General features: G+C 44.6%; 1 protein-coding gene across 1 annotated transcript in view; it reads left to right on the forward strand.

The window, feature by feature from the left end:
• Positions 1–1,102, forward strand: part of GFRA4 (GDNF family receptor alpha 4) — a 701,474-nt gene extending 700,372 nt beyond the window's left edge. Inside the window, exon 9 of the mRNA XM_073611024.1 lies at positions 45–1,102. Coding sequence (XP_073467125.1) covers positions 45–188 — 144 coding nt within the window. The 3' untranslated portion in view covers positions 189–1,102. The remainder of the gene's footprint in view (positions 1–44) is intronic.
• The last annotated feature ends 17,686 nt before the right edge of the window (positions 1,103–18,788 follow it).

The following is an 18,788-nucleotide window of genomic DNA, read 5'->3' on the forward strand; positions in this document are numbered from 1 at the left end:
ATATTTTTTAATCATATCTAACAGACTTTGTTTTTGTTTTCCAGGCCACAAAAGATGAGCCATTTTTAGTAGGATCCGATGAAATGAAATCCGAAGTTTTCAACTCCCTGGTTCCCTCTTCTAGTCCACAGCTGGTCCACGGTGGATGTTCTTTACTCATTGCTCTATTTTTCCAGACCTTTATCTGAAGACAGCCAAGGGCCTCGTATTTTATGCTAAAAGAGAAAATATAAAAGCCGAGAGAAAAACTTTGTCTTCTCTATTTTTATTATGTTCATTCATGGTAACCTTAAGAGTCCTTATTTTCATTTATTGTCTTTTGAAATAATCAAGAAAATATAAAAAACACACTCAGAGTCTCTAAAGTGACTTTCAGACGCGTTTCAGAAGAAGGCCTGGTGGGGCCTGCTGGAGATCAAGAACATTGGCATGGATCTCCTTTTTAGTGGACGACCAAGGAGCTTCTGAGATGAGACACTTGTATTATTTCTCCGTTGAAAATGAGATAACCGAAACATGGAAAAGAACTAAATGATAAGCATTAAACAGTGCCGGTAATCGAGATGATTTGCACACTTGTCGAAATTCCAACCCAATAGTATGTAGGAAAATGCATACAAAAATGTAATGAATCCTACTCTATTTGCATAATTGGGACACCTATTTTCTATATATTTTAAGAGAAAGAGGGGGGAGGGGGAGGTGTGTATAGACCACATTACCGATTCGTCTGACATAACGCCAAGGAGGCCAGATACAGACAAGGAGGAAAAAGTTGCGTTTTTAGCATTGGCTTTTATTGGTATCATTTTTTTTCAACCTCTAAAGTGCTTGTGTACCTTAACACCCCCTAAAACCTATTTCTTGATGGTCATATGAAACTATTTCTACAAGATGGGACAAAATGCTTTCTAACAGGGCTTAATTTCAAGTTATGTCAACATAAGATTTCTGATAATAATTTGGTGTTATGAACCCCCTCCTGTTTCTTTTTCCTCTCTGCTGAGATAGAGTTGAATTCAATCGACACACAATTTAATTTTTAACCTTGGGATTTTCTTTTTTCTTTTTTTGGAAAGTAGCATTAAATTGTACTATACAACTCTGGGTGTCTAATGGTCTTTTCAGTTCTGATGGTTTAAACAAACAGTATACCATGAACATTTCTGTAAAAGTTAATATGGCAGTTGCTGGTGGGTTTCATTTGAATTTGTGTTTGTTAAGAAATGGAATAATGACTGATCTTTTTGCAGACTTTATATCAATACTTGTCAAGGTAAGCCCATGGTGTGACCGTGGATGACAGCAGACTGCAGCAGATCAAGTCGTCCAAAAGATGACCAGAACAGACCGTAGTAAAATCAGTAGCCTGATGGAAAAAAAACAGGCACAGGCAAAAGAGATCCTAAACAGCCTAGGTTTCAGACAAACAGAACAATGACTGCCAGCATCAGAGATAACAGATCAATGATCAGGATAAGCACAAACGCTGCCCAAACAATTTACAGCATGGGTGCTCAACCTGTGGCCCTCCAGCTGTCTCGGAACTACAAGTCGCATGAGCTGACTTGTAGTTTCACAACAGCTGGAGGGCCACAGGTTGAGCACCCATGATTTACAGGAATAATCAAGGGCATGAACAGACAGAACTCAGGTAGACCTAAATCTGGAACATTAACAGGAAGACATCCCGAAGATCAGGCATTTCTGACTGTTAAGCAGTCTATTTAGGCACTTCCCTGACTAGGGCAGGTGTGTGCTGCAGAGACCTGAGCTGCAGGGCTGTTTAACAACCAGCAAATAGCAAAGGCTTAAAAACCAGGGCAATAATACAGAGTTGTCTCTCTCTTTGTGGCTATAACAACCTCCATTCTTCTGGGATGACTGTCCACAAGATTTTGAAAGGTGTCTGTGCTATTTGTGCCCATTCAGCCATTAAAGTATTTGTGAAGTCAGGTGCTGATTTTGGACAAGAATTTGCATTCAATTTCATCCCAAAAGCATTCATTAGGGTTGAGTTCAGGACAATGTGCAGGCCACTCAAGTTCCTCTACACCAGTGGTCTCCAAATTGTGGCCCGTGGACAGGATGTGGCCCTGTGATCCAGCCTCTGGGGAACTATTCCTGCCACTGCCCGCTGACACCAGTGACCATTGGCCATAATTACTGCCACTGACACCAGTGACAATTGGCCATAATTACTGCCGCTGACACCAGTGAATCAAGAAACTATTCCTTTTACTGACACCAGTAATGGGGCATAATTGCTGCCACTGACACCAACGATGGGGCATTATTCCATTCACTATTCCATCCACTGACACAAACAATGGGGTACTATTCCTCTACTGACACCAACAATAGGGCATAATTCCTGCCACTGACACCAACGATGGGCACTATTCCTCCCACTGACAATGATGAGGTATCATTTGCTCCCACAGCAGGACATTTTCTACTCCCACTGGCCACAGTCTGCCCCTCTTAAAGTCTGAATGGCAGTAAACTGGCCCTTTGTTTAGAAAGTACACCAAACTCATCAAACCATGTCTTTACGGAGCTGGCTGTCATGCTGGAACAGGAAAGGGCCTTCCCCAAAATGGTGTCACGTGGTTGGAAATATACAATTGTCTAAAATGTCCTTGTGTGCTGTACCATTTGCAGTTCCCTTCACTGGCGAGACCTTAACTCTACTGGTCATTTAACCAGATAGCTAGGTGTCATGGTCAGATGTCCAGGTCTGTATATGTATGTGTTATATATATATATACATATATCTATCTACCAATCAGCCATAACATTATGACCACCCACCTAATATTGAGTATGGCTCCCTTTTGGCCTGGCTCATTGAGGCATAGACACCAAACTAATATCCGCATGAATGGCAGGACCCAAGGTTTCCCAGCAGAACATTGCCCAAATTATCACACTGCCTCTGCCGACTTGCCTTCCTATACCGCATCTTGGTGCCATCTCTTCCCCAGGTAAATGACGCACACGCACTCGGACATCCACATGATGTAAAAGAAAACGCGATTCATCAGACCAGGCCACCTTCTTCCATTGCTCCGTAGTCTAGTTCTGATGTTAATGTGACCATTGTAGAAGCTTTTGGCAGTGGAGACGGGTCACCATGTGCTTCACAGCCCCATACACAACAAACTGCGATGCCCATTTTTTTCTGCTTTCACCACAACCACTTCATGGACAAGATGTTCACTTGGTGCCTAATATATCTCACCAATTTTCAGATGCCATGGTAACGAGATATTCCCTTTACCTGTCAGCGGTCATAATGGTATGGCTGATCGGTGTATATACAGTATCTCACAAAAGTGAGTACACCCCTCACATTTTTGTAAATATTTTATTCTATCTTTTCATGTCACAACACTGAAGAAATGACACTTTGCTGCAATGTAAAGTAGTGAGTGTACAGCTTGTATAACAGTGTAAATTTGCTGTCCCCTCAAAATAACTCAACACACAGCCATTAATGTGTAAACCGCTGGCAGCAGATGTGAGTACACCCCTAAGTGAAAATGTCCGAACTGGGCCCAATTAGCCATTTTCCCACCCTGGTGTCATGTGACTCATTAGTGCTACAAGGTCTCAGGTGTGAATGGGGAGCAGGTGTGTTACATTTGGTGTTATCGCTCTCACTCTCTCATACTGGTCACTGGAAGTTCAACATGGCACCTCATGGCAAATACCGTATTTATCGGCGTATAACACGCACCCCAAGTTTAGGAGGGAATTTTAAGGAAAAAAACTTTTAGGAGTAAAGTTTAAGGAAGAAAAACTTACATTAAAATGTCCATCAATGCAGCGTTATCGGTGTCCATCTACAGCCTTGTCAGTGTCAGTGCAGCCTTGCTCCAGTGTCTATTGCAGCCTTGTCAGTGCAGCTTTGCCCCAGTGCAGAATTGTCAGTGCAGCCTTGTCAGTGCAGCTTTGCCCCAGTGCAGAATTGTCAGTGCAGCCTTGCCCCAGTGTCCATTGCAGCCTTGTCAGTGCAGCTTTGCCCCAGTGCAGCCATGTCAGTGCAGCCTTGTCAGTGCAGCCATGTCAGTGCAGCCTTGCGTCAGTGCAGCCTTGCCCCAGTGCAGCCTTGTGTGATCGCCGTGATCCGTGCCGACATACACAGCCGTGTGTAAATTCAAATATGGCGCCGAGACTGCAGGGACTCGGCGGAGCGGAGATACACATACCCGAGAGTCCTCGGCTTTTCTCTGCGCTGCTTACAGTCCCGCCCTATGATGGACATCACACAGGTCCAATGGCGGGACTGTAAGCGGCGTCGAGAAAAGCCGAAGACTCTCGGGTATGTGTATCTCCGCTCCGCCAAGTCCCTGCAGTCTTGGCGCCATATTTGAATTTACACACGGCTGTGTATGTCGGCGGCGATCACACAAAATTGGCGGGGATTGGCCTATAACACGCACCCACGATTTTCCCCCGATTTTCAGGGGAAAAAAGTGCGTGTTATATGCCGATAAATACGGTAATTCTCTGAGGATCTGCTCTACATAAAGATGGCCTAGGCTATAAGAAGATTGAAACTGAGCTGCAGCATGGTGACCAAGACCATACAGCGGTTTAACAGGACAGGTTCCACTCAGAACAGGCCTCGCCATGGTCGACCAAAGAAGTTGAGTGCACATGCTCAGCGTCATATCCAGAGGTTGTCTTTGGGAAATAGACATATGAGTGCTGCCAGCATTGCTGCAAAGGTTGAAGGTTTGGGGGGTCAGCCTGTCAGTGCTCAGACCATACGCTGCACACTGCATCAAATTGGTCTGCGTGGCTGTTGTCCCAGAAGGAAGCCTCTTCTAAAGATGATGCACAAGAATGCCTGCAAACAGTTTGCTTAAGACAAGCAGACTAAGGACATGGATTACTGGAACCATGTCCTGTGGTCTGATGAGACCAAAATAAACTTATTTGGTTCAGATGGTGTAAAGCGTGTGTGGCGGCAACCAGGTGAGGAGTACAAAGACAAGTGTGTCTTGCCTACAGTCAAGCATGGTGGTGGGAGTGTCATGGTCTGGGGCTGCATGAGTGCTGCCGGCACTGGAGAGCTACAGTTCATTGAGGGAACCATGAATGCCAACATGTACTGTGACATACTGAAGCAGAGCATGATCCCCTCCCTTCGGAGACTGGTCTGCAGAGAAGTATTCCAACACGATAACGACCCCAAACACCTCCAAGACGACCACTGCCTTGCTAAAGAAGCTGAGGGTAAAGATGATGGACTGGCCAAGCATGTCTCCAGACCTAAACACTATTGAGCATCTGTGGGACATCCTCAAACGGAAGGTGGAGGAGCGCAAGGTTTCTAACATCCACCAGCTCCGTGATGTCGTCATGGAGGAGTGGAAGAGGACTCCAGTGGGAACCTGTGAAGCTCTGGTGAACTCCATGCCCAAGAGGGTTAAGGCAGTGCTGGAAAATAATGGTGGCCACACAAAATATTGAAACTTTGGGCCCAATTTGGACATTTTCACTTAGGGGTGTACTCACTTTTGTTACCAGCAGTTTAGACATTAATGGCTGTGTTTTGAGTTATTTTGAGGGGACATGAAATTGACACTGTTATACAAGCTGTACACTCACTACTTTACATTGTAGCAAAGTGTCATTCCTTCAGTGTTGTCACATGAAAAGATATAATAAAATATTTACAAAAATGTGAGGGGTGTACTCACTTTTGTGAGATACTGTACATATATGTTGCAAATAGACAATATCTTTTCTTTACTTCAATCTAAGAAAACGGGCCACACACCAATGATATCTTTGAATTCAAATTGGTTTTATTAAGCAAGCAAGTAGCTTCCAGCACACATTGCAAGCATTCCACCTCTAGCCATATTTGGACATATCAAATAATTTACATACATTTGGTATGTCCAGAACGAGGCGTGGCTTGCACGATTTCCGATATACAGTATCCACCTGCACATGCTGTAGACACCTCAGTGCTGGGTATAGCACAGTCGCTTGTGAGTGCAAAATCTTTTGTTATCTTTTTATACATTTTTATTAAAACTTACTACACCATAATGCCCCGTACACACGGTCGGACATTGATCGGACATTCCGACAACAAAATCCTAGGATTTTTTCCGACGGATGTTGGCTCAAACTTGTCTTGCATACACACGGTCACACAAAGTTGGCGGAAAATACGATCATTCTGAACTCGGTGGCGTAAAACACGTACGTCGGGACTATAAACGGGGTAGTAGCCAATAGCTTTCATCTCTATTTATTCTGAGCATGCGTGGCACTTTGTGCGTTGGATTTGTGTACACACGATCGGAAATTCCGACAACGGATTTTGTTGTCGGAAAATTTTATAGCCTGCTCTCAAACTTTGTGTGTCGGAAAATCAGATGGAAAATGTGTGATGGAGCCTACACATGGTCGGAATTTCCGACAACAAGGTCCTATCACACATTTTCCGTCGGAAAATCCGACCGTGTGTACGGGGCATTAGAGTTCTTTTTGTGTGTCCTTGGTGGAGTTTCTTCCCTTATCCTCAGCAGCCATCTGGAAGGGGTCACATAGTGGAGAGATGCCTACCAAGGATTCCCCTGGTCAATTCAAGCACATTTTGACCTACTGTGAAAAATGGTCAGACACCTTTGGTGAGTTGCCATCTAGCTCACGAGCACTCGTGGTGAAGCTTTTATTTGAAGAAACATCAAGCCAGAAGATTTCATTTATCTATGGTGTTGGGATTGTCACTTTATATATGTATTTGCTTTTGAAATCATCATTTGCCTTTTCAACTTTTTTTGTATGTTTTTAGCGCCAACACCTTTACATTTGATTTTTCTATACGGTTCAGTGTTTACACTTTCTTAAAGGGGCAGCTATGTTTTAAGTTACTACACCAGGTGCCATTTTCAACCCACTTGTTATCACAATGTATGCTGCCATGTTGGTGCCAGGAAAACGGAAAATTGTATCAAATACTTACCGTAATTTTCCTTTCCTGGCGCCAATCCATGGCAGCATCCATGTGGTATCTTCAGTATGCTGCCATGTTGGTTCCAGGAAAACCAAATGGATGGCTAAGGTGCTATCGGTGTGGCCCGTTTTCCTGAACTGAAGTGCAGTGTGGAGGGTGATCTGGCTCCTCGGCTTTGGCACTAGGCTGGTCCACGAGATTAAGAAGGACAATGGTGGTGTTGTTAGCGGTGGGACATGCTGTGGTAGACTATTATTGATTTTCCTCAATGTTGCAGTGTTTCACGTTAAATTTTATCTTTCTCCCGTATCATTCTTTGTGAAATGAACTTCTGTCACCACCGCATACCTTTCTAATTACATAGTTACCAGATGAAATTAATATCACATTCACCGAGAAATGTTTGTACCAGGCTATGCTCAGCCATTGTGTTCCAAACAATAGGAACAAGCCGTATTTATGTAGCTGCACTTTTCACGTCTCACTGATTTCATCCACTTTCCTCGGAGCTGAATTGTTTTAGCGCTGGGTCATCAGTGATGAATGGATTCATGTGAATGAAAGCTGGGTGTTCTCTTATCTGCTTCTGCTTTGCATCATTTAAACTATCAATCAGGAGAGTAATTTGTGGATTTATCATATGAAAGGGAGAGGGGAAGTATTAAGAGAGGGAAGGCTTTGAGTAAAATTTTGAAATAAACACAGAAACTGTTTACTTTTACAAAAAAGATTTGTAAAAGAAAAAAAAGCCCCTTATAATCTCTCCTCTTATACTATGCTATATGGCTGTACAGCATAAAGAGGCCTGTCAACACTTTGTGTCACTGCCCCGCCTCCTGCTTTCTCATTGGACTACTGGTGGATATCCCCACATTGAGCTCCCACCCCTCCTGCTTTCTCATTGGACTACTGGTGGATATCCCCACATTGAGCTCCCACCCCTCCTGCTTTCTCATTGGACTACTGGTGGATATCCCCACATTGAGCTCCCACCCCTCCTGGTTTCTCATTGGACTACTGGTGGATATCCCCACATTGAGCTCCCACCCCTCCTGCTTTCTCATTGGACTACTGGTGGATATCCCCACATTGAGCTCCCACCTCCCTTTCACACACATGAGCCTACAAAGCAGGAACACCTACAGCATGCCTGATTTCAACTTTCAAGTGCTTCTAGAAAGCATAGTATGCTAGTTCATTCATTTTTGATACAAAATGTGCATGAATTTAACAATGGTTTCAGATTTTCTCTGGAGTTGACATTTTAAATTTGTGTTCTATTTGTATAAAATAATTATTTTACATATTTAAAATTTTACTAAACCCAAGAGCCTGCCTTCATTATATCTGGTCTCCCACAGTACACAGAACATGGAAATGCAATTATTTTAGTAAATATAAACTGCTAAATACCTTTTCTCATCAGCAGTATATAACAGTCTCGTGACTTCTATCAGTGTCTGGTTAAAGCTTGTAGGATGAGTTTTTGTTCTCCTCTGACTGTCCTATGAGGCTGCATAACCCCCCCGACCCTCTGTCTAGACAGTGCTGATTGGCCCTGTGCTGATCACATGCACCCTCCCAAGAAAGAAAAAAAAAACTCTATAGCAATACACACCAAACTGAGCATGTGCAGCTTGTCCCCAATGCTCTGTTCTAGCAGGAGATGGCTTGGGGACAGTGAAAGAAGAGGAGGATCAGAGAAGACAGGATCAAACAGCCTTTTTATATAATGCAGAGGATTAACCCCTTAGGTTCCACAGTGAGTATAACAAGCATGCTTTACTGCATATACAGACAGATTTCACTGTTGTGGGTTTAGTAACACCTTAATACAGGGTGCACTGATGACACAGATGGCGTTTCTAAAGACAGCACTTCAGTCATTCTTTCCTCAAGGCCTCATTAACCACTTGCCGTCCAGCGCACGACGATATACCTCGGCAGAATGGCACGGCTACACAAATGGGCGTACCCGTACACCCTCTTTACATTGCAGGCTACCAGGAGCGCACGTCTCCGGCGCACACGCGTGGGCCCGCCACGCACCGCGGGAGCGTGCCCACGGGTCCCGCAGAGTTGATGTCCGCCGGTGGCCCGCGATCGTGACAGAGGCAGAACGGGGAGATGCAAACAAGGCATTTCCCTGTTCTACCTAGCAACATGACAGAGATCTACTGTTCCCTGCCATCGTTCTAGTGAGCCCATCCCCCCTACAATTAGAACAAACTGATGGAACACATTTAACCCCTTGATCGCCCCCTAGTGTTTAACCCTTTCCCTGCCAGTGACATTTACACAGTAATCAGTGCATTTTTATATTACTGATCTCTGTATAAATGTCAATGGTCCCAAAATAGTGTCAAAAGTGTCTGATCTGTCCACCGCAATGTCGCAGTCATGATAAAAAATCGCAGATCGCCGCCATTACTAATTAAAAAAATGAATAATAAAAATGCCATAAATCTTTCCCCTATTTTGTAGATGCGATAACTTTTGCGCAAACCAATGAATATACACTTATTGCGTTTTTTTTACCAAAAATATGTAGAAGAATGCAAATTGGCCTACTGAGGAAAAAATTTGTTTTTTTATATATTTTTTGGGGATATTTATTATAGCAAAAAGTAAAAAAATATTGCTTTTTTTTTTAATTGTCATTCTTTTTTGTTTATAACGCAAAAAATTAAAACCGCAGAGGTGATCAAATACCACCAAAAGAAAGCTCTATTTGTGGGGAAAAAAGGACGTCAATTTTGTTTGGGTGCAACGTAGCATGACCGCGCAACTGTCAGTTAAAGCGACGCAGTGCCGAATCGCAAAAAATGCTCTGGTCAGGAAGGGGGTAAATCCTTCCGGGGCTGAAGTGGTTAAGATCTCCCAATTCTTAAATCACTGGCAGATTCGTTACAAAATGCGTGACGTGCATTTGGGTGCCATTATTCTTTAATGGCACTTTAAACGCACAAGGCAATCGTGCTAAGCTTGTCACCCAAAAAGGAGCAGGAGTTTCTTTGCGGCAACAAATGTGCACAGGGCAGACAACTGAAGCAAATTTACTGCCAACATGCGAAATTGCGCTTTAAAAATCCTGAGCGTTATTCCTAATGCCCCATTTACATCTGAACGATTAATGCGTAAAAAAAACCTACAGTATGTTGGGCTTGCATGCTATTCATTGCTAATGACACCTCAAATGCAGAAAGCAGACACACATTTTTCCATGTGGGAAAATACTCAGCTGTGTATTTTTATGCTTTTATTAAAAAACATGCATAACTCAACACTCAAAAAACGACATGCTTTGTTGTGTTTGTCACGCGTAGAGCAGCCCATTGAAATTAATGGGCTACCCTTTGTGTGTAGTGCAAAAACGCACACAAAAAATGCACAATTTTGCCTGCATTCACAAAACACTCAGGTGTAAATGAGGTCTCAGTCTCTAAAGCTTGTGACTGTACAGTGAAAGGAGATGCAGTGGACTGGTGAGCTCATCTCTGTCACTCTGCTCTCTCCTACTCTCAGCACAATGGATTGGCTTCTTGTGCTCCTCCTCCCAGTTTAATTCAGTTACCTGCACTGCTGGTATTTATAAAAATGCATTTAAGGATATACACTATATTGCCAAAAGTATTGGGACACCAGCCTTTACATGCACATAAACTTTAAATGCATCCCAGTCTTAGTCCGTAGGGTTCCATATTGAGTTGGCCCACCCTTTTGCAGCTATAACAGCTTCATCTCTTCTGGGAAGGCTGTCCACAAGGTTTAGGAGTGTGTCTATGGGAATGTTTGACTATTCTTCCAGAAGCACATCTGTGAGGTCAGGCACTGATGTGGACGAGAAGGCCTGGCTTGCAGTCTCCCCTCTAATTCATTCCAAAGGTGTTCTATTGGGTTGAGGTCAGGACTCTGTGCAGGCCAGTCAAGTTCCTCCACTCCAAACTCGCTCATCCATGTCTTCATGGACCTTGCTTTGTGTACTGGTGCACAGTCATGTTGGAACAGGAAGGGGCCATCCTCAAACTGTTCCCACAAAGTTGGGAGCATGAAATTCTTGGCATGCTGACGCCTTAAAGTGTTTATTAACACAAATTGGTAAATCACTGCCAGCCCCTCTATTAGAGCTAGGCATACCACACTGTATAAGTCTTTTATAAAAACAAGGCATGTAAATAACTGTTTAGAGCTGTCTTCAGGCCGGCCACGTGACTCCCGGCTGCTTTACATCTCCGATCCATGGCTACTTCAGGAGGGCCGAAGAGATCTTTCTCTGACGTCAGTCGGGGAGGTCACATGGCCGCTCAGCCCCTCCTGCAGTAGCCCTGGAGAACAGCTGAGAGTCACGTGACCGACCTGAAGATTGCGCTAAAAAGATATTTACATGCCTCGCTTAAATAAAAGAATTATACAGTGTGGTATGCCTATCTATAATAGAGGGGCTGGCAGTGACCATTTCTTTACTTTTACTAATAGCAGCGGGGGGGGGGGGCGGAGACACAGAGCTAACAGGCAGGGAGGGAGGGGGACAGAGGAGAGCTATGGGTGACGAAGGGACACGATGGTCGGGGCTCAGCAGCCATGATTATCGTGGTCAGCACAGAGCAGGGGACACAGGAAGTGGCAGGCTCAGCCAGGTTTTTTTTTTTACAGTTTAGAGAGGGACAGATTACACAGCACAAGCACTGTGCTGTTTAATGTGCTTTAAGGGAACAGGATCTCTATTTTTTTTTTAGGTTAACAAACGCTTCATGAGTTCCCTTCACTGGAACTAAGGGGCCAAGCCCAACCCCTGAAAAACAACCCCACACCATAATCTCCCCTCCACCAAATGATTTGGACCAGTGCACAAAGCAAGGTCCATAAAGACATGGATGAGCAAGTTTGGGGTGGAGGAACTTGACTGGCCTGCACCTCACCCAATAGAACACCTATAGGATGAGTTTGCGTGGAGACTGCAAGCCAGGCCTTCTCGTCCAACATCAGTGCCTGACCTCACAAATGCGCTTCTGGAAGAATGGTCAAACATTCCCATAGACACACTCCTAAACCTTGTGGACGGCCTTCCCAGAAGAGTTGAAGCTGTTATAGCTGTAAAGGGTGGGCCAACTCAATATTGAATATTAACCCCCCCCCCCATTGCCCACGGCTTATAAATCTTCTTTTTACAATAAAATACTGCCACTGTATACCTTTTTGGCTGATCTGTATACCACGGTCACGTGATAAACTGTAGGGTCTGCCTGAGTGCTGAGTGTTCAGGTAGGAGGAGATTTCCACTAAAGCCTGTGTCCTCATACTGTTATGGGAGGCGGATCATCCATCAATCAAGATGTGACATCCCACCCACTGTGTTCTTTTTTAGTTACTGGGCATGGAGGAGGAGGGAGAGACAGATAGGGTTCATCGCAGCCCATCTGTATCATGTGATTAGCTTTGACCAATCACAGCAAATCACTAAACAAACTGAATGAATCAGTTTCATTCAGTAAAATGTTTATTATAGCAATGTAATTCACTGCTATAAGCAAACATAATATGTAAAAAAAACAGAAAAAATGGCGGGGCGGTGCGGCTCTCATTCTGGGATGCCGTCTCATGACGGCGTCCCAAAACGGCCGCTTTCGCGTGCCCGCGGGGCGCGGCGATCATGGGCGCGCAGCGCGGCGACCACTGCCATTCTGTGTTGCTAGGACGCGGCGCAACCCCGATCTCTGTAAAGAGCCGCGTTCATGGCTCTTTAACCATGTGATCGGCTGTGTCCAATCACAACCGGTCACATGTAAACACGGAGATGCCGGTAATCGGCGCTCCTCACTTCACACTGACAGAGTTTGTGGCGAGGAGAGCCGATCAGCGGCACCTCCACGCAGGGGGACATCTAGGCATGTAATCAGGGCACTGATCATCAGTGCCCTGATTACAATATAGCTCCAACAGTGTCACCAATCGGTGCCCACCATTGCCCACCAGTGCCAGCAATCAGTGCCCATTAGTGATGCCAGTCAGTGCTGGCTATCAGTGCCTTCTATCAGTGACGGCCATCAATGCCCATCACTGCTGTCCATCGATATCCATCAGTGTCGCCCATCAGTGCCCATCAGTACCGCCTATCTGTGCCGCCTATCAGTGTCCACCAGTGCCACCTATTAGTGCCCATCAGTGCCGCCTATCAGTGCTCATCAGTGCCACCTATCAGTGCCAATAAGTGCGGCATATTAGTGCCTCCTGATCAGTGTTCCCTAATCAGGGCCCATAAGTGCCACCTCATCAGTGCCCATAAGTGCCACCTCATCAATGCCCACCAGTTCAGCCTATCAGTGCCCATCAGTGCTGCCTCATCAGTGCACATCAGTGAAGGAGAAAAATTACTTACCGGTAGTTACAAAATTTAGTGACAGAAACTAAGTAAAAATGTTTTTTTTCAAAATTGTTGGGCTTTTTTTTTGTGTAAAAAAAACAAAAAAAAAAAAACAGCAGTGATTAAATACCACCAAAATAAAGCTCTATTTGTGTGAAGAAAATGATAAAAATGTCATCTGGGTACAGCGTAGCATGACCGTGCAATTGTCATTCAAAGTGCGACAGCGCTGAAAGCTGAAAAATGGCCTGGACAGTAAGTGCCCTGTAGGCAATTGGTTAAAAAAAAAACAAATCTTAAAAAAAAAAAAATTTAATAAATAATATATATATTTTTTTTTTGTACTGTCACCAGTCAGTGCCCCTGATCACCACCACACTTATTAAATGATGACGCTGTACTGCACTGGTGACAGTATGTAAAAAAATTTTTTAAAAAGTGATTTTTTTTTTTAATGTAATTTTCCGAAAAACTTATAACAAAAAATGACAACTTCAAAAAACCCGCCATGCCTCTTACTAAATACCTTGGACTGTCTACATTCCAAAAAGGGTCAGTTGAGTATTTCTACTGTCCTGGCATTTTCGGTTTCAAGAAGTCAGTACATCAGGATTGATCAATTCTCAGACATATCCCATAGTTTGTGGACTCTATAACTTTCCTACAGACTAAATAATATACACTGATTTGGGTTATTTTCACAAAAGAAATGGAGCAGAATCCATTTTGGGCTAAATTTATGAAGAACAATTATTTGCAAAATTTGCCGAAACAAAGAAAAAAAACTTTTTTTTTTCAAAATTTTTAGTCTTTTTTTCGTTTAGCAAAAAATAAAACCCCAGTGGTAATTAAATACCACCAAAAGAAAGCTCTATTTGTGTGAACAAAATGATAAAAATGTAGTTTGGGTAGAGTGTTGCATGACTGCGCAATTGTCATTCAAAGTGTGACAGCGCTGAAAGCTGAAAATTGTCCTGGGCAGGAAGGGGGTAAAAGTGCCCAGTATTGAGGTGGTTAAATGGACTGTAAAACGCACAAAAAAAAAAACGCATAGGTGTGAACGTAGGGTAAAACTGGAGCGTGTAAAATCTGGTGCAGCTCTGCATAGAAACCAATCAGCTTCCAGGTTTTATTGTCAAAGTTTAATTGAAAAAGTTAGACGCTGATTGGCTACCAAGCACAGCTGCACCAGATCAAAACATTTGAAAACAAAAACATTTTTTTCTTCTTTTCTGCCAGTAAATTTTGTAAATAAGTAATTTTTCTCCTTCACTAATGTGCACTGAAGGGCACTGATGAATAGGCACTAATATACTGCACTGATGGGCACTGATAGGTGGAACTTATATGCGGCACTGATGAGCACTGATAGGCGCCACTGGTGGGCAATGATAGGTGGCACAGATAGGTAGCACTAATGGGCGGCACTGATGGGCATCACTGATAAGCAGGCACTGTAGGGCACTGAAAGGCAGCACTGACTGGCATCACTAATGGGCAGTGATTGGTGTCACTGATGGGCACTGATTGGTGTCACTTATGGGCACTCATGGGGCTGTACTGTACAGGTCTCCCCTGTGAGGAGATGCTGTTGATCGGCTCTCCTTGCCACACAATCTGTCAGTGTGAGCCGAGAAGAGCCAATAAATGGCACTTCTTTATTTACATGTGACCGGCTGTGATTGGACACAGCCGATCACATGGGTAAAGAGTCGTGTCATCGGCTCTTTACCGAGATCGGGGTGCGCAAGAGCAGCGGTTCTTGGGCGCCGTCATATGTCGCCCGCCAGGATAGGTGTTCTATCAGATTGAGGTCAGGACTCTGTACAGGCCAGTCAAGTTCCTCCACCCGAAAACTCACTCTTCCATGTCTTTATGGACCTTTCTTTGTGCACTGGTCCAAATCATTTAGTGGAGGGGGGGATTATGGTGTGGGGTTGTTTTTCAGGAGTTGGGCTTGGCCACTTAGTTCCAGTGAAGGGAACGCTTAAGGCTTCGGCATACCAAGACATTTTGGACAATTTTCATGCTCCCGACTTTGTGGGAACAGTTTGGGGATGGCCCCTTCCTGCTGAACATGACTGATCACCAGTGCACAAAGGAAAGTAATGATGGAGCTTTGCCTCATCTAGCCGACTAGGTTGCCTATGCTTCCCATTACGGCATATCATAAAGAACAAGATTCCTCAAGGTTTGGGACTTTAAATGGACACAAGGCAGTAATATTAAAAAAGTACAAAATTTATTGGACAAACAATAAATAAATCAACAAATGTAATACAATGTAAATATGAATGTAAACAGATGACTGATGATAAAAAAACTTCTATATAACCCTGCAGCTGACGGACCACACACCTCTGCTCCATCCATTAAGGTGCCAATTGCAATTGTCCTCAAGGATGTGGACTTCAGGATCTCATTGTATATAGGTGCAGGTGGTATATCTCTCCACCGCTTTATATGAGAATCCTTTCTGGATGTGATACATCTTCCATGAAATATACATATATGAACTAAGCTCTTAATATTAAGTTGGACAGTATCCTGACACTGTTTAAACACAACTCCCCCAAAAGCGACTAATAGCAACCTCTTGGAGTATGGGTGAATTCAGGATGCCCTGTGGATGGAGCTTCTTGGTCTGGCACGGATGAATGTTCCATTCTCATTATTTGAGTGTGTCTCTTCAGCTGCTGGTGAAATAACTGTGTATTTGGGAACTACAGCTTTGGGAGTGGTGCAAACTGTTAAAGTCCCTGAGGAAGATCCGCACTTCAGAGTGCATTTGAAACTCGTCGGACTATTCCTTTGCGAGCTCCCCTCTCTTTTTAAACTGTTTTTTCCCCCCCATATATAGATGTTTTATCATCAGTCATCTGTTTACATTCATATTTACATTGTATTACATTTGTTGATTTATTTATTGTTTGTCCAATAAATTTTGTACTTTTTTAATATTACTGCCTTGCGTCCATTTAAAGTCCCAAACCTTGAGGAATCTTGTTCTTTATGATATGCCGGTGTCTTGCCGAGAAAGTTCCCTTGGCGGATAAGTTCCCCCCCTGTACTGCGCAGGCGCAGTGCCTGCGCAGTACCAACTAGTAGCAGCCCCCGGAGATAGCCAAATGACAAAATCTACAATCAGCTGTACACGGCGCCTGCGCTCTGGGTCCAGGTTCCTTCCCCACCATCCAAGTGGACCTAGAGGGGGAATCTAAAAGAGCCGAGCGAAGCAAGGCCATGCCCGAAGCATGGCGAGCGAAGCGAGCCTGCGAGGGGCCCTCTTACAGGCGCCGTGTACAGCTGATTTTCCCCTATTTATCTTAGGCTATTTCCGCCGGATCCTACTGCGCAGGGGGTCCTTATCCGCCGAGCGGAACTTTCTCGGCAGAACACCGGGATGGGAAGCATAGGCAACCTAGTCGGGTACATGAGGCAAAGCTCCATCATTACTTTCCTTTGTGCACTGGTGTGCAGTCATGTTCAGCAGGAAGGGGCCATCCCCAAACTGTTCCCACAAAGGAATGTCCATAAAGACATGGATGAGCGAGTCTGGGATGGAGGAACTTGACTGGCCTGCACAACCCGATGGAACATCTTTGGGATGAATTAGAGCGAAGACTGTGAGCCAGGCCTACTCATCTAACATCAGTGCCTGACCTCACAAATGCGCTTCTGGAAGAATGGTCCAACATTCCTATAAACACACTCCTAAACCTTGTGGACAGCCTTCCCAGAAGAGTTGAAGCTGTTATAGCTGCAAAGGGTGGGCTAATGCAATATTGAACCCTACGGACTAAGACTATGGGATGCCATTAAAGTTCATGTGTGTGTAAAGGCAGGTGTCCCAATACTTTTGACAATATAGTGTATTTTTGCACCTGTTAGGATTTTACTTATAGATTGGAAGGTTGTGCTGCATTCTTTAGATTACTCTTTAGTCGTTTGGTGTGGGAACACATGTCAATGCTGCCAGAAACCAATTAAGTTTCTTTCAAATTGTTGGTTTTGTTTTTTCACAATGGTAGCACTGTGGTTATAATATTTAATTTAGCATTCGATGACTGCCAACAGGTGTGTTCCAATAACCACAGCAGGTGTTTTCCAGCTTCACAAGCAGAGTTTGCTCCAGCATCATCAGCGGGTGTTCTAGCATCACCAGAAGATATGTTTAATTAACACCAGTCGGTGTGTTTTAGCATGACAGACATGTTTGTTCCAGCATTACCAGCAGGTGTTCCAGGATTATCAGCAGGTGTGTTCCAGGATCATCAGCAAGTGTGTTCCAGGATCATCAACAGCTGTGTTCCAGGATCATCAACAGGTGTGTTCCAGGATCATCAACAGGTGTGTTCCAGGATCATCAACAGGTGTGTTCCAGGATCATCAACAGGTGTGTTCCAGGATCATCAACAGGTGTGTTCCAGGATCATCAACAGGTGTGTTCCAGGATCATCAACAGGTGTGTTCCAGGATCATCAACAGGTGTGTTCCAGGATCATCAACAGGTGTGTTTCAGGATCATCAACAGATGTGTTTCAGGATCATCAACAGGTGTGTTCCAGGATCATCAACAGGTGTGTTCCAGGATCATCAACAGGTGTGTTCCAGGATCATCAACAGGTGTGTTCCAGGATCATCAACAGGTGTGTTCCAGGATCATCAACAGGTGTGTTCCAGGATCATCAACAGGTGTGTTTCAGGATCATCAACAGATGTGTTTCAGGATCATCAACAGGTGTGTTCCAGGATTACAAGCAGGTGTGTTCCAGGATTACAAGCAGGTGTGTTCCAGGATCATCAGCAGGTGTGTTCCAGGATCATCAGCAGGTGTGTTCCAGGATCATCAGCAGGTGTGTTCCAGCATCACAAGCAAGTTGGCCTCATCATCAACGGCAGGTGTGTCCCACCACACACACATGTGTGTTCCAAGCAGTGGTGGCTGGTGCTCAAAAATGTGGGGGGAAGGGGGGGGCAAATCAACGACACATCCCCCCAGAGTGGGAGTTGGACGGAAAGGCAAGTGGGGGCCTCCTTACCTTATCAATATGGCAATCCCGACCTTCATCCTGCAACCAGTGAGGAGACTGAGAGCCCAGAGGGGGTGCGGGCCGGCACAGGGGGGACCTGCAGCCTAATGATGGGTGTGAGGCAGATCCGGGATCGGTGACAGGCAGAGAAGGATCCAGGCGGTTGCTCCTCACTCCGGGGCCCAATGCATCTCCCGGTGGGTCCTGAGACCCGGACCCAATTGGCCAGGAGTCCTAATACTCCTGGCCAATCAGGTCTTAGGAGCTGCTTCCTGATTGGCCGGGAGGTGAATCGAGAAGACAATGGCGAATATTAATTTGTCACACACTGGGTCGGCCCAGGGCGCAGTGCTCTGTGCCCTGAGCCCACCCTTTTTTGAAGCCAATTAGAACCTCAGGCTTTAATCAT

The sequence above is a fragment of the Aquarana catesbeiana genome, linkage group LG01 (genome assembly GCF_042186555.1).
Source record: "Aquarana catesbeiana isolate 2022-GZ linkage group LG01, ASM4218655v1, whole genome shotgun sequence".
NCBI lineage: Eukaryota > Metazoa > Chordata > Amphibia > Anura > Ranidae > Aquarana > Aquarana catesbeiana.